The sequence below is a fragment of the Aphelocoma coerulescens genome, chromosome 1, assembly GCF_041296385.1.
Source record: "Aphelocoma coerulescens isolate FSJ_1873_10779 chromosome 1, UR_Acoe_1.0, whole genome shotgun sequence".
NCBI classification, from domain to species: Eukaryota; Metazoa; Chordata; class Aves; order Passeriformes; family Corvidae; genus Aphelocoma; species Aphelocoma coerulescens.
In genome coordinates, this window is record NC_091013.1 from 107,979,509 (window position 1) to 108,001,586 (window position 22,078).

The 22,078-nt window shown below is 62.3% G+C and overlaps 2 protein-coding genes across 2 annotated transcripts; both read right to left on the reverse strand.

Annotated features, from left to right (window-relative positions):
* Positions 1–3,006: 3,006 nt before the first annotated feature.
* LOC138119810 (maestro heat-like repeat-containing protein family member 7) lies at positions 3,007–8,351 on the reverse strand. Its single transcript, XM_069031997.1, has 15 exons — positions 8,219–8,351; positions 7,859–7,923; positions 7,599–7,748; positions 7,267–7,415; positions 6,796–6,943; positions 6,362–6,549; positions 6,134–6,271; positions 5,733–5,847; positions 5,405–5,560; positions 5,020–5,196; positions 4,731–4,886; positions 4,470–4,571; positions 3,961–4,063; positions 3,619–3,675; positions 3,007–3,314 (listed from the first exon to the last, which is right to left on the reverse strand). The coding sequence occupies exons 1-15, from the start codon at positions 8,337–8,339 to the stop codon at positions 3,115–3,117; spliced, it is 2,025 nt and encodes a 674-aa protein (XP_068888098.1). The 5' UTR covers positions 8,340–8,351; the 3' UTR covers positions 3,007–3,114.
* A 4,685-nt stretch (positions 8,352–13,036) lies between these two features.
* Positions 13,037–18,361, reverse strand: LOC138119813 (maestro heat-like repeat-containing protein family member 7). The gene is made up of 15 exons (XM_069032013.1): positions 18,229–18,361; positions 17,889–17,953; positions 17,629–17,778; positions 17,297–17,445; positions 16,826–16,973; positions 16,392–16,579; positions 16,164–16,301; positions 15,763–15,877; positions 15,435–15,590; positions 15,050–15,226; positions 14,761–14,916; positions 14,500–14,601; positions 13,991–14,093; positions 13,649–13,705; positions 13,037–13,344 (listed from the first exon to the last, which is right to left on the reverse strand). Exons 1-15 carry the CDS (start codon positions 18,347–18,349, stop codon positions 13,145–13,147), a joined length of 2,025 nt encoding a protein of 674 aa, XP_068888114.1. The 5' UTR covers positions 18,350–18,361; the 3' UTR covers positions 13,037–13,144.
* Positions 18,362–22,078: the final 3,717 nt, after the last annotated feature.

The following is a 22,078-nucleotide window of genomic DNA, read 5'->3' on the forward strand; positions in this document are numbered from 1 at the left end:
GCGCAGAGGATAGGGATAGCTCGGGGAGAAGACGCTGTTGGGTGTCTCTGATGACGGTGCCAGCACCCTGAAGGAGCAGCCAAGACAGACGCTGGAAGAAGACATGTCCTGCCCTTTTCTGCTGTCACAGGGACACAGGACACACTTGTTGCCACAGGTCCAGCAGACTTGATCCAGGAACAATGGATCAAGTGGCCATGCATTGGTAGGGAATGGCCTCCAGCTCCAGCAAGAGCAAAGCAGGATCCTCTAGCAGCAAAGCCTGAGCTTGCGAACTGGGCCGTCTCCTCAGCAGACACCAAAGCGCTTCCCGCCACCCCTGGACGTCTGCCACCGCTCCCTGCTTTTCTTCAGTGCCGGCTGCTTCTTCCATTGCTCCAAGCAAGTCCAAGCTTACTTTGGAAGCTCATGCATGTGTCTTTAAGGGGCCTGCATGGAGGAGAAGGACAGCAGCTGCAGCGCAGGGCTTGTGTCCCATCAGAGCCTCTCCCTCACCATGGCACCAATGCGGCTGCCTTGGGACGCCTGTCTGTGGAAGGCGAGTCTGCCCTTGGAATAAATGAATCGGTTTTGGGGTGTTGATTGTTACTGTTTGGATGAGATATAAAAGAGGGGAGTTGATAGTTGAACAAACGGGCCTGTTAACTGAGGAGATTGCAAGACTGTCCAGGTGTAATATCAGAGTGTGAGCACAATAATATCAGGGAGAGACACAACTGGGGACGTGATGACGTGATGGACTAGAAAATGACCTCATGCAGGTGATGTCAGCATCTTGGACCGCTACTGGATAAAGGATTATGCAATCATTCAACGCCCTCGGGAAATGATTGGACAAAAATGCATCTTGATAAAGACCAATAGAAGCCCTGGAAGTGAGCCAATCAGAAGAAGGATCCCAAATCCACCAGTTGTAAAGGGACAGAGGGTAAAAGAACGGACCTGGGACTTTAACCGGGGTCCTCCTGCGGAACTTGGGGTCCAAGGGAGCACCCAGTGGGTCGCACTGTCCTTTTTTGTGTGTTGGTTTACTCTGGCTTGTCGCACGGAGCCTGGGCTTATCCTGGGTTCCCGCTCTCAGTTGTTAATAAAGAAAGGAGTTGGCTTTTCTTTTCAAAAAGTCTCAGCCTCGTTTACAACACCCTCAAGCACGGCCACTGAAGTCAGTCAAGGGCACGGGCTGCAGCCGAAGCTGCCGAGCGTCGCTGTGAGGCTGGCAAGGCAAGAGAAAGCCATTGTGGCCAATTCTGCTGGAGCCTTTTGCCAAGCCACGTGCAGTTGTGCCCACATTATGCCCGCGTTTGGCATCCCGGCTGGTGCGGATGCCTTGGTGAGCAGGCGTTCGGGCTGCTGCTGCTCCTGTGCACGCTCTGCTGCTGTTTCTGCGGCGTCCAGAGCCGCTTCGGCAGCAGCGACTCGGCAGCCCTGCTCGAGGAGACATCGCCGGCCTCCCCGTGGAGGCAGCAGCTGTGCGGGCCCAGAGCTCTGTGTCCGGGGGGCCTCGGTCACAGCACCGTGGCCTGGGCAGCCGCGGGGGCCCGGGCTGGCCGCCGGCCCTGCCTCCGCCCACTGCCCCTTATTGGCAGCGGCCAGTGGCCGTGCCCGGCATGGCCCCCCGCCCTCCTTGTCCCCAGCCGGCCCAGCCTGGGCACCTTGGGGTGTTCCCCACCTCCTGCTGGCCTCGAGGGCTTCTGCCGCAGGCCTGGGAGACAGACGCATCGGGGAAGTGCCGGAACAGCCGGGTGGCAGGAACGAGGCGGCTGCCCGGGGGCTGCTTATGGTCTTTGACACCCGGTTCCTCAGGCCTTCCCACCACCCCGGCCCCTCAGGCTCTCCCCCAGCCCGGCCAAGCAGCGCCGCAGCCCCGACGGAGCTGCAGAGGGGCCGGATCAAGAGGCACCTTGGAGCCCTCAGCAGTCCAGCCAGCAACGCACGGGCAGGAGGACACAGGCGGCGGTTCCTGCCTGGGACAGGAGTTGCGGCCATCTCCAGGCACCGGTCTCGCAGCCGTCCCCGCAGCTCCGGCCCCTGCCCAGCCGCTCTGTCGGCAGCATTAAGGCTTCAGCAGAACCACCAAAGGCCAGGGGGCTTCTGGCCATTTCCCCTTCCACACTGCACACCCGGGCAACTTGCTGAGCACAAGCATCCTTTTTCCCCTCTTCCCCTGTGCCCTGCGGACACTGGGCACCAGAAGAAAGCTCCTGGGAGTCTGTGTATTAGAACACTGTTACAATTCCTTTTGAAGGTTCTTAGAAATGCCTCTGCCCGAATTAAGGTGCAAACGAGACCATATGCCAGTGACAATACTATGGGTTTTATTTGATGGTAAATATTAGAGAGAGAAAGAAAGAAGTAGAAAATAGTTGGCAGGGGACAGAAAGAGTGACAGGGACAGGATAAGGAAAATATCACCACTCCGTGGATCCCCACCATGTTCCGCTGATCCAGCTGATCCAGCTGGTGTTCTTGGTGGTGAAAGTCCCCCCAGAAAGCACAGAATCGGATGGGTTTATATACCCTCGAGCCAGGTAGCAATGTCCAGGCATGTCCCCCTGGGGAAGGGGGGCAGTCTCTCACCACCGACTCTGGATCTGTTGCATCACGTGCAGTCCTGTGGTGCAAAGCCTCTCAGGTGAAAGTGCCGTGCGTGTGGCCTGTGGGGTTTGGGAGTTCCACAGCCGGGCCGGTTTATGTAACGGAGGATGGGTGCTCAGTGCCTCTGACCAGAGGTCACTCCGTGAACCTGAAACCTCCTCCCTCCCCCTCCCCCCGCCTCGATTGGTTGGGGTGGTCTGTGTAAACCTGGCTTCTGTGAGCTGCGCTCTCCCCCCACCCCAAACTCAACCGGGGATGATTGAACCATGGGTTTCCCTTTATGTAATCAGCAGTTTGACTTCCAGTTCAAAGTCCCACCATTCAGGGAGTCATCTTTGGTTGTAGCTTCTTGATAATGAGAAAAAACTTTATATCGATGGTTGAGGCATGAACCAATTTTAGTCTCAGACAAACACATTCTATATTTACATATAAGGGAAAAACCAAAAGAAGACAAGAACCATCTGAAAAAAAAATGCCCGCTGGTTCAGGTGGCCCCAGCAGAGAGAACCTCCCAGATCAGGTCGATGAGGAGCTCCAGCATTGCAGCCAGCCACGGCCCGACAGACGAGGCCGTGTCCTGCATGCCCTGCGGAGTCGATCTCGCAGCATCTGGAAGATGGAGCGCGGAGCTCTCTCCAGTGCCCGGAGGACGTAGGCTGTTTGACGCGCCAGGCTGGAAACGGCAGGGCTGATGTCACGGGACGCGTCTTCAAGGGCTGCAAGAGAGAGGAACAGAGGCACGGTCGGACTCCAGATCTGCGGGGACCCGAGGAGACCCCCCCTGCCAGGGCCATCCCAGCCTGCTCTGGCCACGGCCAAGAGGGAGCAGAGACCAACGGGATCGAAGGTCCCTGGACAACCAAAGGTGCTGGCCACAAATCCCCCACGTGCCCCTGAAACCTCTCTGTGCTCTGCCCACACCACCCCTCGTCCGCGCAGAGAGCAGAGCCCTCCGCAGCCGGGGCAGGGATTGCAGCTCCCCCCGCCAGCCCCCGCTGACAGCCGGCTGCACTCACTCACCCTCGCAGAGGAGCTGGAGCTCTTCCTGCTGGCCCCTCAGGTGCCGCCCGGCGATGCCTGGGAACACAGAGCCTGTCACGGCCCCAGCGGCACAGCTCCCTGACAGCGGCGCTGCCAGCCCTGCGGCCACACGCTCTCCTCGCCCCGGCAGGGCTCAGCCCGGGCCCTCGCCGCATCCCGACGCCCGAGGGCACGGCTGCGAGAGGACGGTGGCAGCCCCGAGGGCAGGCGGAGCCCCACGGCCCCTAGCCCGGATCCCGCTGCCGGGGCAGCAGCCGGGGCTGGGGCCGCGCTGCGGCGGGGCGGGGAGGGGAGGGCAGGGGCCCCGGCCTCGTGGCTCACCAATGAACCTGATGGCCGCCTGTCGCAGGGACTCCTGTGGGCTCCGCAGGTATGGCAGGGCCCGCCGCAAGTGCTCGGCCGCTCGGCTCCTGTCCCCTGCCAGCTGGAGAGAGCGCCAGGAGGGAAGGGTTGGCGCGGGCTCAGCCCCTCGGCCGGGCGCTCCCTGCTGCCCGCCGTGGCCTCCCCTGCCCGCACAGCCCTGAGGCCCGGCCAGCAGCCGCTGGCGCCGGGCTCTGGAGGGGGCCGAGGGCCGGGCGCTGCCCGGGGAGCCGCGGTGCCCCCCCCGCCCCAAAGCCCAGCGAGGCCGGGGCTCCGTGGGCACCCGGCTCGCGGCCACAGGAGCCTGGAGAAGAGCCCGTGCGGCCGGGGATGGGAGCAGCGTGTGGAGCGCAGGCTGGAGCCCCTGGCTGCAGCGCCGGGCGGGGGGCACAGCTGCCAGCCCCCCACACGGAGCACCGCAGTCAGGGGGCTTCTCCAGGCTGCGACTTGGGCTTCCAGACCGTCCTTACCAGGCCCTCGCCGAACCTCCATGTCTGCTTTGCGTCCAGCACGCGTTCGAGATCTCTCCTTTTCAGGAAGCTGGCCGCACAATGCAGCGCTTCCCGGGAGGCCTGGAGAGCAGCAGAGACCGGGAGATGGCACCACAGCCCAGGGCACAGGACCCGTGTCCTTGTGCCGAGGCCAGGGGGGTGCTGCAGCCCATGAGGCGCCAGGGCAGGAGGCGGCCGAGCCCCCTCCCAGGGGAACCCCGGCAGCCCAGGAGTCCTCACATCGGCCACGTGCCCGTCCTCGTCATGGCAGTGGAAGGAGAGTGGGAGCAGGCTCTGGCGCACGTGTGACTTCAGGGCCTTTTTTCCCTCTGCCGATAATAAGCCCATCATCTCTTGGAAGATGCACGTGGAGCGCAGCCGCACCTGGCTGTCATCCTGTATGAAAGGAAGCAAGACAGAGCTCCGCATCGGCCGCTCCAGGCCCACCTGGGCACGGGCCTGAAAATGCACAGGGCACAAAGTGTCTGGGCAGCAGCCAGTGGCCGTGGCTGGGGGCACAGAGCCTTACGTTGTCAAAAAGTGGCAGGAGCGCCTCAGCCAGCTGCAGGGCGATGGGGCTGGGTATCGGGGCACCACTATGCAGGAACAAATAGCCGAGGACGACGATGGTCATCCCAGCCATGTTGCTGTCATCTTCCTGCAGGCGCTCCACGAGGCTTTCGCTCAGGCTCCACATTCCTTTGTTCTGTGTGGAACACAAGGCTGTGCAACCCCACCCTGCTGCTGCAGGGCCCAGAGGCCAAAGGCCTGTCCCGAAGCACTCGGGCAGCTGAACCGGGAGGCAGGAGAGCTGGGAACAGCTGCCTCAGTGCCCGAAGCCCAGCCAAGCCCAGGCGACTGCCTTCCCCAGCCCCACGCTGCCAGCGCAGCTTCAGCCGCTGCCCCCTTCTCACCATCGAGGGATCCTCGCTGAGCACCACAAGGCCTCTGAGCGCCAGGCGACGCCTCTCCCTGCACTCGCTCCGCAGGTTCTTGGACATGATCTCCAGAACGCTGTCACTGCATCTACCCCAGTCCAGCCAATGCTGGAAAGGGGGATCTGAGAGGACCTGAAAGGCACAGGGGAGTGACGGGGGAGCCGGCCGGCACGAGCCCGCAAGCGTGCAGCGCTGGGCCCAGGCAGCAGCACAGGGCGCGGGCACCGTCCCGGGCAGCTGCGGCTACGAGAGGGCAGAGAGCTGGGAGGCAGCGGGGCGAGGCTGCGCTGGCCATCGGGCTCACCTCCACAATGAAGGCCAGGGCAGGCAGATCCTGGCATGGCTCCTCCCCGCTGAGCAGGCTGAACAGGTGGCAAACGATCCGGAAAGGCATGAATTTGGAGGCCCGGGACATCTCCCTGGCAGGAGGAGAAAGGAAGCAAGACCGTGAGCCGGGGGGGCAAACCTCTCCCAGGACAGACTCACACAGGTCTGGTCTTTCCCCGCCACCCTGCAAGGGGACCTGGGTCTTTTGGGAAGTGGCTGCTCTTGGGGACCCTCCTCTCCCAGCCTTTTCCAGTGTCCTTGGCCGGCCGGCCGGCCCTCGGTGACAAGGCCCTCTGGCCCATGAGCACGGGGACTGTGTGGGGCACCCGGGACACAGGGCACAGATGCCGAGGGCAGCTGGGGAGGAGGGGGCCTCACCTGGCCAGCAGACCCACTGCGTGGTGGTGGGTGTCAGCACAGAGCAGCGTGTCCCAGCCACGCTTGTGTTCCACGGCCACCACCACGTCCTCATAGTAGAGTCGGCAGAGCAGGTCCTTCAGGGTCTGCACTGCAAACCTGTGTGCAGAGCAAAGCCCAGGTCACGCTGGTGGGCACTGGCTCCTGCGCTGGGGACATGGGAGGGACAGGAGGACTGGCATGGAGCACCTGTTGGGGTCGGTGGCAAGGCCATGTTGCTCCTGGCATGCTCTCCACAAGTTCTCAACCTTCTCTGGCATCTGCACTGTGCTGAAGAACACTTGGAAGAGCAGATGCACAAAGAGGTGGGGCAAATAGACTGTCACTACGTGTGGCACACAGGGCACCTGGAGGATCTTCCACATCACCAGAGTTGCCTGCAGAGGACAGACCACCCCGAGACAGCGCTCACTGCCAAGGTGTCCATGTGGCAGGGCCCGAGCATGGGAGGGAGAGGCCAGGGGAGACGCAGGGGGGAGCACCGGGCCTGGTGCCCCTGAACCTGCCCCTAGCCCCAGTTTCAGCCCAGCGCCTGAGGCAGGCAGATGCAGTGGGGGAAGGAGGATGGAGAACTGCTGGAACGGCGAGCCGGGGGCGAGCAAGGGCCGGTTCCAGAAACTCACAGCCAGGGCAAAGACGACTGTGTTGTCCCCGTCGGAGGTGCGCGTGCTGTGCTCTGGCCAGCTCCCCAGCACATCGAGGAGTAGCGGCATGACTGTCTTTGAAGTCCTGACTGAGCACATGAGCGTCTTCCACATGGTCGTGGCAGCTCTGTGGGGTCAGAGCACTGTCTCAGGGGGGATCTCGGCCACAGCACCGTGGCCTGGGCAGCAGCGGGGACCTGAGCTGGCTGCCAGCCCTGCCTCTGCCCAGTGCCCCTCACAGGCAGCAGCCAGGCAGCCCACCCCTGTGGGGACGGGCCCCTGAGGGGCAGGGAGGGAGCATGGCAGCAGGCTTGGGGGCTGACATGCCAGGGCTGGGAAATGGAGGAACCAGAAGGCCCTGGAACTCTGCGTTTGTCAGACACCTGGGACGGGCTCCACAGGCCGATGGGCTGGTGAGCCCTGGGCCCTCTGGGCAGGTGGGCCCCATACCTGTCACATGATGGGGCCACACGCAGGATGGTCATCACCACATCAGAGGGGTAGGCCTCAGTCAGAGCCAGAAGGGTCCTGGACAGTCTGGAGTCAGGATACTCATTGGACAGGAGCCACTGGTGGATGTACCTCACCATGGCGGGCACCTGGAGAAGGCACGGGGAGAGTTGGAAAGCTGCCAGAGGGACTAATGTCCCCTGCTTCTCCAGAGGAGTGCTTCCCTTCCCAGCACACTGTGATGGCCTCAAAGGCTTAAAGTGACCAGCGGGCGTGGCTTGGGTGGCCAAGCGATTCCTGGGGGGCTCCAGCCCTGGCCACAGGCTGCTTACTCTCTTTGGGCTGGAAACGCCCTCCTCCACAAGCATATCCAGCAGGGCGGCACTGGTCTTGGTTTTGAAGATGTGAGGGTGTGCTCTGACCCCAGTGCCCGTGACGCTGCTCTCTTCCTCCCGAATTCTCCTGATGAATTCGCAAATCATCTGCAGGAGAAGGGCAAAGAAGGGAGGGATGTTCCATGGGGTGCTGCCAGCGCGGTGCTCGGCTGAGCAGCGACAGCAGGCCCAGCCCGGGTGGGGATGGCTGCAGGTACCTGCGCTGTTCTGCGGAAGCGGCCACGGGCGGGGCCCTGCTCTTGTGTCCGGTCCACGGCTGCATCTGGCAAAGAGCGAGCGCGGCCAGAGCTGAGGGGCCGTGGGAGAGGCCGGAGAACACAGCCCGGGCCTGGGCCGAGGGATGGGGCACGGCCGCTGCGGAGGGGTCTGCCCTGGCCCCTCTTCCCTCCTGTCCATGGGCATGTTCCCAGGGGATGGGATGGGATGGGATGGGATGGGATGGGATGGGATGGGATGGGATGGGATGGGATGGGATGGGATGGGATGGGATGGGATGGGATGGGATGGGGCCTAGCTGGCTGCAGGCACCAGCCCTGGGGTCCAGCTCTGCCACTCACCCTCCTGTGGCTGCTGGAACTGCTGCACCTCTGCAGGCTGCTGTGCTGGGGCAGCTGCAGGGCCTTCTTCCTCACTTTTCACCAAGGCCTGCTTGGGCACGGTCAGGGGCCTCTGCTCCATGACACTGAGTAGATGTATGGCTTCTTGCAGGAGAGATGCCTGGGAAGGTTCCGGGTCAGCAGGTCGTGCACTTGTGCCTTGAAGGCACCTGCGACAGAGGAGCCTCAGGAAGGCTACAGGAGAGCAAGTCCTGCACTCCGGTCTCAGAGGGCTCCGCCACAATGACAGGAGACTCCTCGTAAATGATTCAGGTCACCAAATCCCACGGTCTGTCCTCGAGGGCAGCAGCCGCAGGAAAGGGAGATGCCTTGGAAAAGCTCCGAGTCACCAAGTCCTGCAGTCTGGTCTTGAGGGCACTGCAGGAATAACGCCTCGGAAAAGCTCCGGGTCGGCAAGGAACGAGTGGGCTGTGCGGCACCGCTCTGTCCCGTCCTGTCCCGTCGCGTGCTCCGAGCGCTGTGGCGTGGCCGCGTCGCCGCCAGCACCTATGTCAGCAGCACGTGTCACAAAGGGCCCTGGGACACCCACGGTGACCGTGCTGCACCATGTCACAAAGGGCCCTTGCACACAATGCCACCTGCCCTGGGCCGCCCCCAGCCCGCCCCAAGTGGCCCAGCTTGGAAGGAATCCCTTGCCCCAAGTGTCTAAGACAGCCCGACAGGAACTTAAGCAACGGCTCCAACCATAAGCAAACGCTCCCCTGCTCTGCGGGCTCGGGGCAGCACAAGGAGCCCCCACGGCTGCCGACGCAGCCGCGGCGGGACGGGCACGGGGCCTTCCACAGAAGCTGGCACGGCCTCCTTGGGACACGTCCCGGCCGGTGGCCGTCCTAAGCCCGGGGCTGTGACACAGACGAGGAACGTGTGGGCCAGGGAACGAGTGCTGCTCTGAGCCCTGGGGCCCGGGGAGCGCTGAAATGGGCAGGTGTGGCAGAGTCCCTGCCAAAGCAGACCTGCCACCCCCCGAGCCCTGGTAGCACTGCTGCCCGTCTCCTGCCCCAGAGACCTGTGCCCCGGGGGTCTTCTCTGCCCATGGGCAGCCAAAGCCAAGATGCATTGGGGTCTGTGCTCCTTCCTACAGGGGGCTGTTGGCAGGAGCAGCTGGAGCGGCTGGGGGCAACAGATTGGTATCTGACAGGAGATGTTGCTCTGTTACAGCGGGGATACTGTAACAAGACGTATCAAACCAGGAGTCCCGTGGAAAAGAAACATATATGGACAGATTCTTGGTAGATGTTTCAGAGATGGTTATTTCTCCAGCCGCATGGCCGGAGCTCTGCCGAGGAACTCTTACAGTCACGGGAGCCGAGGGTCCTTGCCCGTGCAGGGAAACACAAAACAACCAATGGGGAACGAGGCTGACCAGGGGCTAGGAAAGCCCGTCCCTGTCCCCTCAGGGCCCCTCTCCCAGGGCTACATGGCGGGGGGAGGAGACCCCGACATTGCTCCTTCCTGGAATGAATGTTTTCATGGAGGAGACTAGCAGTAGCACCAGAACAGCTTCAGCTGCTGAGTTTCACAGGACAAAGAGATTCTAGAGGGACACTGTGACCTTTCCTTGTGCCTTTCTGTCTTTCTTGCACTCTGGAAAAAAAAGAATCGGCCCAGCCTCTGATAGTCTACGCTCCACTTGCTGCGTGTCTGGCTGCGGCAGCTCACGTCCAAACACAGCTGCGTCCTTGCTGAGCACGGCAATGGATGGCCACAAGCAGGGAGGTTCCCCAGGGAACGTCAAGGGAGACACCTGGGGAAGCGCAGAGGATAGGGATAGCTCGGGGAGAAGACGCTGTTGGGTGTCTCTGATGACGGTGCCAGCACCCTGAAGGAGCAGCCAAGACAGACGCTGGAAGAAGACATGTCCTGCCCTTTTCTGCTGTCACAGGGACACAGGACACACTTGTTGCCACAGGTCCAGCAGACTTGATCCAGGAACAATGGATCAAGTGGCCATGCATTGGTAGGGAATGGCCTCCAGCTCCAGCAAGAGCAAAGCAGGATCCTCTAGCAGCAAAGCCTGAGCTTGCGAACTGGGCCGTCTCCTCAGCAGACACCAAAGCGCTTCCCGCCACCCCTGGACGTCTGCCACCGCTCCCTGCTTTTCTTCAGTGCCGGCTGCTTCTTCCATTGCTCCAAGCAAGTCCAAGCTTACTTTGGAAGCTCATGCATGTGTCTTTAAGGGGCCTGCATGGAGGAGAAGGACAGCAGCTGCAGCGCAGGGCTTGTGTCCCATCAGAGCCTCTCCCTCACCATGGCACCAATGCGGCTGCCTTGGGACGCCTGTCTGTGGAAGGCGAGTCTGCCCTTGGAATAAATGAATCGGTTTTGGGGTGTTGATTGTTACTGTTTGGATGAGATATAAAAGAGGGGAGTTGATAGTTGAACAAACGGGCCTGTTAACTGAGGAGATTGCAAGACTGTCCAGGTGTAATATCAGAGTGTGAGCACAATAATATCAGGGAGAGACACAACTGGGGACGTGATGACGTGATGGACTAGAAAATGACCTCATGCAGGTGATGTCAGCATCTTGGACCGCTACTGGATAAAGGATTATGCAATCATTCAACGCCCTCGGGAAATGATTGGACAAAAATGCATCTTGATAAAGACCAATAGAAGCCCTGGAAGTGAGCCAATCAGAAGAAGGATCCCAAATCCACCAGTTGTGAAGGGACAGAGGGTAAAAGAACAGACCTGGGACTTTAACCGGGGTCCTCCTGCGGAACTTGGGGTCCAAGGGAGCACCCAGTGGGTCGCACTGTCCTTTTTTGTGTGTTGGTTTACTCTGGCTTGTCGCACGGAGCCTGGGCTTATCCTGGGTTCCCGCTCTCAGTTGTTAATAAAGAAAGGAGTTGGCTTTTCTTTTCAAAAAGTCTCAGCCTCGTTTACAACACCCTCAAGCACGGCCACTGAAGTCAGTCAAGGGCACGGGCTGCAGCCGAAGCTGCCGAGCGTCGCTGTGAGGCTGGCAAGGCAAGAGAAAGCCATTGTGGCCAATTCTGCTGGAGCCTTTTGCCAAGCCACGTGCAGTTGTGCCCACATTATGCCCGCGTTTGGCATCCCGGCTGGTGCGGATGCCTTGGTGAGCAGGCGTTCGGGCTGCTGCTGCTCCTGTGCACGCTCTGCTGCTGTTTCTGCGGCGTCCAGAGCCGCTTCGGCAGCAGCGACTCGGCAGCCCTGCTCGAGGAGACATCGCCGGCCTCCCCGTGGAGGCAGCAGCTGTGCGGGCCCAGAGCTCTGTGTCCGGGGGGCCTCGGTCACAGCACCGTGGCCTGGGCAGCCGCGGGGGCCCGGGCTGGCCGCCGGCCCTGCCTCCGCCCACTGCCCCTTATTGGCAGCGGCCAGTGGCCGTGCCCGGCATGGCCCCCCGCCCTCCTTGTCCCCAGCCGGCCCAGCCTGGGCACCTTGGGGTGTTCCCCACCTCCTGCTGGCCTTGAGGGCTTCTGCCGCAGGCCTGGGAGACAGACGCATCGGGGAAGTGCCGGAACAGCCGGGTGGCAGGAACGAAGCGGCTGCCCGGGGGCTGCTTATGGTCTTTGACACCCGGTTCCTCAGGCCTTCCCACCACCCCGGCCCCTCAGGCTCTCCCCCAGCCCGGCCAAGCAGCGCCGCAGCCCCGACGGAGCTGCAGAGGGGCCGGATCAAGAGGCACCTTGGAGCCCTCAGCAGTCCAGCCAGCAACGCACGGGCAGGAGGACACAGGCGGCGGTTCCTGCCTGGGACAGGAGTTGCGGCCATCTCCAGGCACCGGTCTCGCAGCCGTCCCCGCAGCTCCGGCCCCTGCCCAGCCGCTCTGTCGGCAGCATTAAGGCTTCAGCAGAACCACCAAAGGCCAGGGGGCTTCTGGCCATTTCCCCTTCCACACTGCACACCCGGGCAACTTGCTGAGCACAAGCATCCTTTTTCCCCTCTTCCCCTGTGCCCTGCGGACACTGGGCACCAGAAGAAAGCTCCTGGGAGTCTGTGTATTAGAACACTGTTACAATTCCTTTTGAAGGTTCTTAGAAATGCCTCTGCCCGAATTAAGGTGCAAACGAGACCATATGCCAGTGACAATACTATGGGTTTTATTTGATGGTAAATATTAGAGAGAGAAAGAAAGAAGTAGAAAATAGTTGGCAGGGGACAGAAAGAGTGACAGGGACAGGATAAGGAAAATATCACCACTCCGTGGATCCCCACCATGTTCCGCTGATCCAGCTGATCCAGCTGGTGTTCTTGGTGGTGAAAGTCCCCCCAGAAAGCACAGAATCGGATGGGTTTATATACCCTCGAGCCAGGTAGCAATGTCCAGGCATGTCCCCCTGGGGGAGGGGGGCAGTCTCTCACCACCGACTCTGGATCTGTTGCATCACGTGCAGTCCTGTGGTGCAAAGCCTCTCAGGTGAAAGTGCCGTGCGTGTGGCCTGTGGGGTTTGGGAGTTCCACAGCCGGGCCGGTTTATGTAACGGAGGATGGGTGCTCAGTGCCTCTGACCAGAGGTCACTCCGTGAACCTGAAACCTCCTCCCTCCCCCTCCCCCCGCCTCGATTGGTTGGGGTGGTCTGTGTAAACCTGGCTTCTGTGAGCTGCGCTCTCCCCCCACCCCAAACTCAACCGGGGATGATTGAACCATGGGTTTCCCTTTATGTAATCAGCAGTTTGACTTCCAGTTCAAAGTCCCACCATTCAGGGAGTCATCTTTGGTTGTAGCTTCTTGATAATGAGAAAAAACTTTATATCGATGGTTGAGGCATGAACCAATTTTAGTCTCAGACAAACACATTCTATATTTACATATAAGGGAAAAACCAAAAGAAGACAAGAACCATCTGAAAAAAAAATGCCCGCTGGTTCAGGTGGCCCCAGCAGAGAGAACCTCCCAGATCAGGTCGATGAGGAGCTCCAGCATTGCAGCCAGCCACGGCCCGACAGACGAGGCCGTGTCCTGCATGCCCTGCGGAGTCGATCTCGCAGCATCTGGAAGATGGAGCGCGGAGCTCTCTCCAGTGCCCGGAGGACGTAGGCTGTTTGACGCGCCAGGCTGGAAACGGCAGGGCTGATGTCACGGGACGCGTCTTCAAGGGCTGCAAGAGAGAGGAACAGAGGCACGGTCGGACTCCAGATCTGCGGGGACCCGAGGAGACCCCCCCTGCCAGGGCCATCCCAGCCTGCTCTGGCCACGGCCAAGAGGGAGCAGAGACCAACGGGATCGAAGGTCCCTGGACAACCAAAGGTGCTGGCCACAAATCCCCCACGTGCCCCTGAAACCTCTCTGTGCTCTGCCCACACCACCCCTCGTCCGCGCAGAGAGCAGAGCCCTCCGCAGCCGGGGCAGGGATTGCAGCTCCCCCCGCCAGCCCCCGCTGACAGCCGGCTGCACTCACTCACCCTCGCAGAGGAGCTGGAGCTCTTCCTGCTGGCCCCTCAGGTGCCGCCCGGCGATGCCTGGGAACACAGAGCCTGTCACGGCCCCAGCGGCACAGCTCCCTGACAGCGGCGCTGCCAGCCCTGCGGCCACACGCTCTCCTCGCCCCGGCAGGGCTCAGCCCGGGCCCTCGCCGCATCCCGACGCCCGAGGGCACGGCTGCGAGAGGACGGTGGCAGCCCCGAGGGCAGGCGGAGCCCCACGGCCCCTAGCCCGGATCCCGCTGCCGGGGCAGCAGCCGGGGCCGGGGCCGCGCCGCGGCGGGGCGGGGAGAGGCGGGGAGGGGCCCCGGGCTCGTGGCTCACCAATGAACCCGACGGCCGCCTGTCGCAGGGACTCCTGTGGGCTCCGCAGGTACGGCAGGGCCCGCCGCAAGTGCTCGGCCGCTCGGCTCCTGTCCCCTGCCAGCTGGAGAGAGCGCCAGGAGGGAAGGGTTGGCGCGGGCTCAGCCCCTCGGCCGGGCGCTCCCTGCTGCCCGCCGTGGCCTCCCCTGCCCGCACAGCCCTGAGGCCCGGCCAGCAGCCGCTGGCGCCGGGCTCTGGAGGGGGCCGAGGGCCGGGCGCTGCCCGGGGAGCCGCGGTGCCCCCCCCGCCCCAAAGCCCAGCGAGGCCGGGGCTCCGTGGGCACCCGGATCGCGGCCACAGGAGCCTGGAGAAGAGCCCGTGCGGCCGGGGATGGGAGCAGCGTGTGGAGCGCAGGCTGGAGCCCCTGGCTGCAGCGCCGGGCGGGGGGCACAGCTGCCAGCCCCCCACACGGAGCACCGCAGTCAGGGGGCTTCTCCAGGCTGCGACTTGGGCTTCCAGGCCGTCCTTACCAGGCCCTCGCCGAACCTCCATGTCTGCTTTGCGTCCAGCACGCGTTCGAGATCTCTCCTTTTCAGGAAGCTGGCCGCACAATGCAGCGCTTCCCGGGAGGCCTGGAGAGCAGCAGAGACCGGGAGATGGCACCACAGCCCAGGGCACAGGACCCGTGTCCTTGTGCCGAGGCCAGGGGGGTGCTGCAGCCCATGAGGCGCCAGGGCAGGAGGCGGCCGAGCCCCCTCCCAGGGGAACCCCGGCAGCCCAGGAGTCCTCACATCGGCCACGTGCCCGTCCTCGTCATGGCAGTGGAAGGAGAGTGGGAGCAGGCTCTGGCGCACGTGTGACTTCAGGGCCTTTTTTCCCTCTGCCGATAATAAGCCCATCATCTCTTGGAAGATGCACGTGGAGCGCAGCCGCACCTGGCTGTCATCCTGTATGAAAGGAAGCAAGACAGAGCTCCGCATCGGCCGCTCCAGGCCCACCTGGGCACGGGCCTGAAAATGCACAGGGCACAAAGTGTCTGGGCAGCAGCCAGTGGCCGTGGCTGGGGGCACAGAGCCTTACGTTGTCAAAAAGTGGCAGGAGCGCCTCAGCCAGCTGCAGGGCGATGGGGCTGGGTATCGGGGCACCACTATGCAGGAACAAATAGCCGAGGACGACGATGGTCATCCCAGCCATGTTGCTGTCATCTTCCTGCAGGCGCTCCACGAGGCTTTCGCTCAGGCTCCACATTCCTTTGTTCTGTGTGGAACACAAGGCTGTGCAACCCCACCCTGCTGCTGCAGGGCCCAGAGGCCAAAGGCCTGTCCCGAAGCACTCGGGCAGCTGAACCGGGAGGCAGGAGAGCTGGGAACAGCTGCCTCAGTGCCCGAAGCCCAGCCAAGCCCAGGCGACTGCCTTCCCCAGCCCCACGCTGCCAGCGCAGCTTCAGCCGCTGCCCCCTTCTCACCATCGAGGGATCCTCGCTGAGCACCACAAGGCCTCTGAGCGCCAGGCGACGCCTCTCCCTGCACTCGCTCCGCAGGTTCTTGGACATGATCTCCAGAACGCTGTCACTGCATCTACCCCAGTCCAGCCAATGCTGGAAAGGGGGATCTGAGAGGACCTGAAAGGCACAGGGGAGTGACGGGGGAGCCGGCCGGCACGAGCCCGCAAGCGTGCAGCGCTGGGCCCAGGCAGCAGCACAGGGCGCGGGCACCGTCCCGGGCAGCTGCGGCTACGAGAGGGCAGAGAGCTGGGAGGCAGCGGGGCGAGGCTGCGCTGGCCATCGGGCTCACCTCCACAATGAAGGCCAGGGCAGGCAGATCCTGGCATGGCTCCTCCCCGCTGAGCAGGCTGAACAGGTGGCAAACGATCCGGAAAGGCATGAATTTGGAGGCCCGGGACATCTCCCTGGCAGGAGGAGAAAGGAAGCAAGACCGTGAGCCGGGGGGGCAAACCTCTCCCAGGACAGACTCACACAGGTCTGGTCTTTCCCCGCCACCCTGCAAGGGGACCTGGGTCTTTTGGGAAGTGGCTGCTCTTGGGGACCCTCCTCTCCCAGCCTTTTCCAGTGTCCTTGGCCGGCCGGCCGGCCCTCGGTGACAAGGCCCTCTGGCCCATGAGCACGGGGACTGTGTGGGGCACCCGGGACACAGGGCACAGATGCCGAGGGCAGCTGGGGAGGAGGGGGCCTCACCTGGCCAGCAGACCCACTGCGTGGTGGTGGGTGTCAGCACAGAGCAGCGTGTCCCAGCCACGCTTGTGTTCCACGGCCACCACCACGTCCTCATAGTAGAGTCGGCAGAGCAGGTCCTTCAGGGTCTGCACTGCAAACCTGTGTGCAGAGCAAAGCCCAGGTCACGCTGGTGGGCACTGGCTCCTGCGCTGGGGACATGGGAGGGACAGGAGGACTGGCATGGAGCACCTGTTGGGGTCGGTGGCAAGGCCATGTTGCTCCTGGCATGCTCTCCACAAGTTCTCAACCTTCTCTGGCATCTGCACTGTGCTGAAGAACACTTGGAAGAGCAGATGCACAAAGAGGTGGGGCAAATAGACTGTCACTACGTGTGGCACACAGGGCACCTGGAGGATCTTCCACATCACCAGAGTTGCCTGCAGAGGACAGACCACCCCGAGACAGCGCTCACTGCCAAGGTGTCCATGTGGCAGGGCCCGAGCATGGGAGGGAGAGGCCAGGGGAGACGCAGGGGGGAGCACCGGGCCTGGTGCCCCTGAACCTGCCCCTAGCCCCAGTTTCAGCCCAGCGCCTGAGGCAGGCAGATGCAGTGGGGGAAGGAGGATGGAGAACTGCTGGAACGGCGAGCCGGGGGCGAGCAAGGGCCGGTTCCAGAAACTCACAGCCAGGGCAAAGACGACTGTGTTGTCCCCGTCGGAGGTGCGCGTGCTGTGCTCTGGCCAGCTCCCCAGCACATCGAGGAGTAGCGGCATGACTGTCTTTGAAGTCCTGACTGAGCACATGAGCGTCTTCCACATGGTCGTGGCAGCTCTGTGGGGTCAGAGCACTGTCTCAGGGGGGATCTCGGCCACAGCACCGTGGCCTGGGCAGCAGCGGGGACCTGAGCTGGCTGCCAGCCCTGCCTCTGCCCAGTGCCCCTCACAGGCAGCAGCCAGGCAGCCCACCCCTGTGGGGACGGGCCCCTGAGGGGCAGGGAGGGAGCATGGCAGCAGGCTTGGGGGCTGACATGCCAGGGCTGGGAAATGGAGGAACCAGAAGGCCCTGGAACTCTGCGTTTGTCAGACACCTGGGACGGGCTCCACAGGCCGATGGGCTGGTGAGCCCTGGGCCCTCTGGGCAGGTGGGCCCCATACCTGTCACATGATGGGGCCACACGCAGGATGGTCATCACCACATCAGAGGGGTAGGCCTCAGTCAGAGCCAGAAGGGTCCTGGACAGTCTGGAGTCAGGATACTCATTGGACAGGAGCCACTGGTGGATGTACCTCACCATGGCGGGCACCTGGAGAAGGCACGGGGAGAGTTGGAAAGCTGCCAGAGGGACTAATGTCCCCTGCTTCTCCAGAGGAGTGCTTCCCTTCCCAGCACACTGTGATGGCCTCAAAGGCTTAAAGTGACCAGCGGGCGTGGCTTGGGTGGCCAAGCGATTCCTGGGGGGCTCCAGCCCTGGCCACAGGCTGCTTACTCTCTTTGGGCTGGAAACGCCCTCCTCCACAAGCATATCCAGCAGGGCGGCACTGGTCTTGGTTTTGAAGATGTGAGGGTGTGCTCTGACCCCAGTGCCCGTGACGCTGCTCTCTTCCTCCCGAATTCTCCTGATGAATTCGCAAATCATCTGCAGGAGAAGGGCAAAGAAGGGAGGGATGTTCCATGGGGTGCTGCCAGCGCGGTGCTCGGCTGAGCAGCGACAGCAGGCCCAGCCCGGGTGGGGATGGCTGCAGGTACCTGCGCTGTTCTGCGGAAGCGGCCACGGGCGGGGCCCTGCTCTTGTGTCCGGTCCACGGCTGCATCTGGCAAAGAGCGAGCGCGGCCAGAGCTGAGGGGCCGTGGGAGAGGCCGGAGAACACAGCCCGGGCCTGGGCCGAGGGATGGGGCACGGCCGCTGCGGAGGGGTCTGCCCTGGCCCCTCTTCCCTCCTGTCCATGGGCATGTTCCCAGGGGATGGGATGGGATGGGATGGGATGGGATGGGATGGGATGGGATGGGATGGGATGGGATGGGATGGGATGGGATGGGGCCTAGCTGGCTGCAGGCACCAGCCCTGGGGTCCAGCTCTGCCACTCACCCTCCTGTGGCTGCTGGAACTGCTGCACCTCTGCAGGCTGCTGTGCTGGGGCAGCTGCAGGGCCTTCTTCCTCACTTTTCACCAAGGCCTGCTTGGGCACGGTCAGGGGCCTCTGCTCCATGACACTGAGTAGATGTATGGCTTCTTGCAGGAGAGATGCCTGGGAAGGTTCCGGGTCAGCAGGTCGTGCACTTGTGCCTTGAAGGCACCTGCGACAGAGGAGCCTCAGGAAGGCTACAGGAGAGCAAGTCCTGCACTCCGGTCTCAGAGGGCTCCGCCACAATGACAGGAGACTCCTCGTAAATGATTCAGGTCACCAAATCCCACGGTCTGTCCTCGAGGGCAGCAGCCGCAGGAAAGGGAGATGCCTTGGAAAAGCTCCGAGTCACCAAGTCCTGCAGTCTGGTCTTGAGGGCACTGCAGGAATAACGCCTCGGAAAAGCTCCGGGTCGGCAAGGAACGAGTGGGCTGTGCGGCACCGCTCTGTCCCGTCCTGTCCCGTCGCGTGCTCCGAGCGCTGTGGCGTGGCCGCGTCGCCGCCAGCACCTATGTCAGCAGCACGTGTCACAAAGGGCCCTGGGACACCCACGGTGACCGTGCTGCACCATGTCACAAAGGGCCCTTGCACACAATGCCACCTGCCCTGGGCCGCCCCCAGCCCGCCCCAAGTGGCCCAGCTTGGAAGGAATCCCTTGCCCCAAGTGTCTAAGACAGCCCGACAGGAACTTAAGCAACGGCTCCAACCATAAGCAAACGCTCCCCTGCTCTGCGGGCTCGGGGCAGCACAAGGAGCCCCCACGGCTGCCGACGCAGCCGCGGCGGGACGGGCACGGGGCCTTCCACAGAAGCTGGCACGGCCTCCTTGGGACACGTCCCGGCCGGTGGCCGTCCTAAGCCCGGGGCTGTGACACAGACGAGGAACGTGTGGGCCAGGGAACGAGTGCTGCTCTGAGCCCTGGGGCCCGGGGAGCGCTGAAATGGGCAGGTGTGGCAGAGTCCCTGCCAAAGCAGACCTGCCACCCCCCGAGCCCTGGTAGCACTGCTGCCCGTCTCCTGCCCCAGAGACCTGTGCCCCGGGGGTCTTCTCTGCCCATGGGCAGCCAAAGCCAAGATGCATTGGGGTCTGTGCTCCTTCCTACAGGGGGCTGTTGGCAGGAGCAGCTGGAGCGGCTGGGGGCAACAGATTGGTATCTGACAGGAGATGTTGCTCTGTTACAGCGGGGATACTGTAACAAGACGTATCAAACCAGGAGTCCCGTGGAAAAGAAACATATATGGACAGATTCTTGGTAGATGTTTCAGAGATGGTTATTTCTCCAGCCGCATGGCCGGAGCTCTGCCGAGGAACTCTTACAGTCACGGGAGCCGAGGGTCCTTGCCCGTGCAGGGAAACACAAAACAACCAATGGGGAACGAGGCTGACCAGGGGCTAGGAAAGCCCGTCCCTGTCCCCTCAGGGCCCCTCTCCCAGGGCTACATGGCGGGGGGAGGAGACCCCGACATTGCTCCTTCCTGGAATGAATGTTTTCATGGAGGAGACTAGCAGTAGCACCAGAACAGCTTCAGCTGCTGAGTTTCACAGGACAAAGAGATTCTAGAGGGACACTGTGACCTTTCCTTGTGCCTTTCTGTCTTTCTTGCACTCTGGAAAAAAAAGAATCGGCCCAGCCTCTGATAGTCTACGCTCCACTTGCTGCGTGTCTGGCTGCGGCAGCTCACGTCCAAACACAGCTGCGTCCTTGCTGAGCACGGCAATGGATGGCCACAAGCAGGGAGGTTCCCCAGGGAACGTCAAGGGAGACACCTGGGGAAGCGCAGAGGATAGGGATAGCTCGGGGAGAAGACGCTGTTGGGTGTCTCTGATGACGGTGCCAGCACCCTGAAGGAGCAGCCAAGACAGACGCTGGAAGAAGACATGTCCTGCCCTTTTCTGCTGTCACAGGGACACAGGACACACTTGTTGCCACAGGTCCAGCAGACTTGATCCAGGAACAATGGATCAAGTGGCCATGCATTGGTAGGGAATGGCCTCCAGCTCCAGCAAGAGCAAAGCAGGATCCTCTAGCAGCAAAGCCTGAGCTTGCGAACTGGGCCGTCTCCTCAGCAGACACCAAAGCGCTTCCCGCCACCCCTGGACGTCTGCCACCGCTCCCTGCTTTTCTTCAGTGCCGGCTGCTTCTTCCATTGCTCCAAGCAAGTCCAAGCTTACTTTGGAAGCTCATGCATGTGTCTTTAAGGGGCCTGCATGGAGGAGAAGGACAGCAGCTGCAGCGCAGGGCTTGTGTCCCATCAGAGCCTCTCCCTCACCATGGCACCAATGCGGCTGCCTTGGGACGCCTGTCTGTGGAAGGCGAGTCTGCCCTTGGAATAAATGAATCGGTTTTGGGGTGTTGATTGTTACTGTTTGGATGAGATATAAAAGAGGGGAGTTGATAGTTGAACAAACGGGCCTGTTAACTGAGGAGATTGCAAGACTGTCCAGGTGTAATATCAGAGTGTGAGCACAATAATATCAGGGAGAGACACAACTGGGGACGTGATGACGTGATGGACTAGAAAATGACCTCATGCAGGTGATGTCAGCATCTTGGACCGCTACTGGATAAAGGATTATGCAATCATTCAACGCCCTCGGGAAATGATTGGACAAAAATGCATCTTGATAAAGACCAATAGAAGCCCTGGAAGTGAGCCAATCAGAAGAAGGATCCCAAATCCACCAGTTGTGAAGGGACAGAGGGTAAAAGAACAGACCTGGGACTTTAACCGGGGTCCTCCTGCGGAACTTGGGGTCCAAGGGAGCACCCAGTGGGTCGCACTGTCCTTTTTTGTGTGTTGGTTTACTCTGGCTTGTCGCACGGAGCCTGGGCTTATCCTGGGTTCCCGCTCTCAGTTGTTAATAAAGAAAGGAGTTGGCTTTTCTTTTCAAAAAGTCTCAGCCTCGTTTACAACACCCTCAAGCACGGCCACTGAAGTCAGTCAAGGGCACGGGCTGCAGCCGAAGCTGCCGAGCGTCGCTGTGAGGCTGGCAAGGCAAGAGAAAGCCATTGTGGCCAATTCTGCTGGAGCCTTTTGCCAAGCCACGTGCAGTTGTGCCCACATTATGCCCCCGTTTGGCATCCCGGCTGGTGCGGATGCCTTGGTGAGCAGGCGTTCGGGCTGCTGCTGCTCCTGTGCACGCTCTGCTGCTGTTTCTGCGGCGTCCAGAGCCGCTTCGGCAGCAGCGACTCGGCAGCCCTGCTCGAGGAGACATCGCCGGCCTCCCCGTGGAGGCAGCAGCTGTGCGGGCCCAGAGCTCTGTGTCCGGGGGGCCTCGGTCACAGCACCGTGGCCTGGGCAGCCGCGGGGGCCCGGGCTGGCCGCCGGCCCTGCCTCCGCCCACTGCCCCTTATTGGCAGCGGCCAGTGGCCGTGCCCGGCATGGCCCCCCGCCCTCCTTGTCCCCAGCCGGCCCAGCCTGGGCACCTTGGGGTGTTCCCCACCTCCTGCTGGCCTTGAGGGCTTCTGCCGCAGGCCTGGGAGACAGACGCATCGGGGAAGTGCCGGAACAGCCGGGTGGCAGGAACGAAGCGGCTGCCCGGGGGCTGCTTATGGTCTTTGACACCCGGTTCCTCAGGCCTTCCCACCACCCCGGCCCCTCAGGCTCTCCCCCAGCCCGGCCAAGCAGCGCCGCAGCCCCGACGGAGCTGCAGAGGGGCCGGATCAAGAGGCACCTTGGAGCCCTCAGCAGTCCAGCCAGCAACGCACGGGCAGGAGGACACAGGCGGCGGTTCCTGCCTGGGACAGGAGTTGCGGCCATCTCCAGGCACCGGTCTCGCAGCCGTCCCCGCAGCTCCGGCCCCTGCCCAGCC

Bases quoted from the DNA above. Each gene is read 5' to 3' on its own strand.
- LOC138119810 (XM_069031997.1), bottom strand. From the start codon at position 8,339: ATGGAGCAGAGGCCCCTGACCGTGCCCAAGCAGGCCTTGGTGAAAAGT. The intron at 7,416-7,598 runs GTAAGCAGCCTG...TGCCTTCTCCAG, and splicing joins GCGTTTCCAGCCCAAAGAGA to GTGCCCGCCATGGTGAGGTA. The intron at 4,572-4,730 runs GTGAGGACTCCT...GCTGCTCTCCAG, and splicing joins AGGACGGGCACGTGGCCGAT to GCCTCCCGGGAAGCGCTGCA.
- LOC138119813 (XM_069032013.1), bottom strand. From the start codon at position 18,349: ATGGAGCAGAGGCCCCTGACCGTGCCCAAGCAGGCCTTGGTGAAAAGT. The intron at 17,446-17,628 runs GTAAGCAGCCTG...TGCCTTCTCCAG, and splicing joins GCGTTTCCAGCCCAAAGAGA to GTGCCCGCCATGGTGAGGTA. The intron at 15,591-15,762 runs GTGAGCCCGATG...TGTGCCTTTCAG, and splicing joins CCCTGGCCTTCATTGTGGAG to GTCCTCTCAGATCCCCCTTT.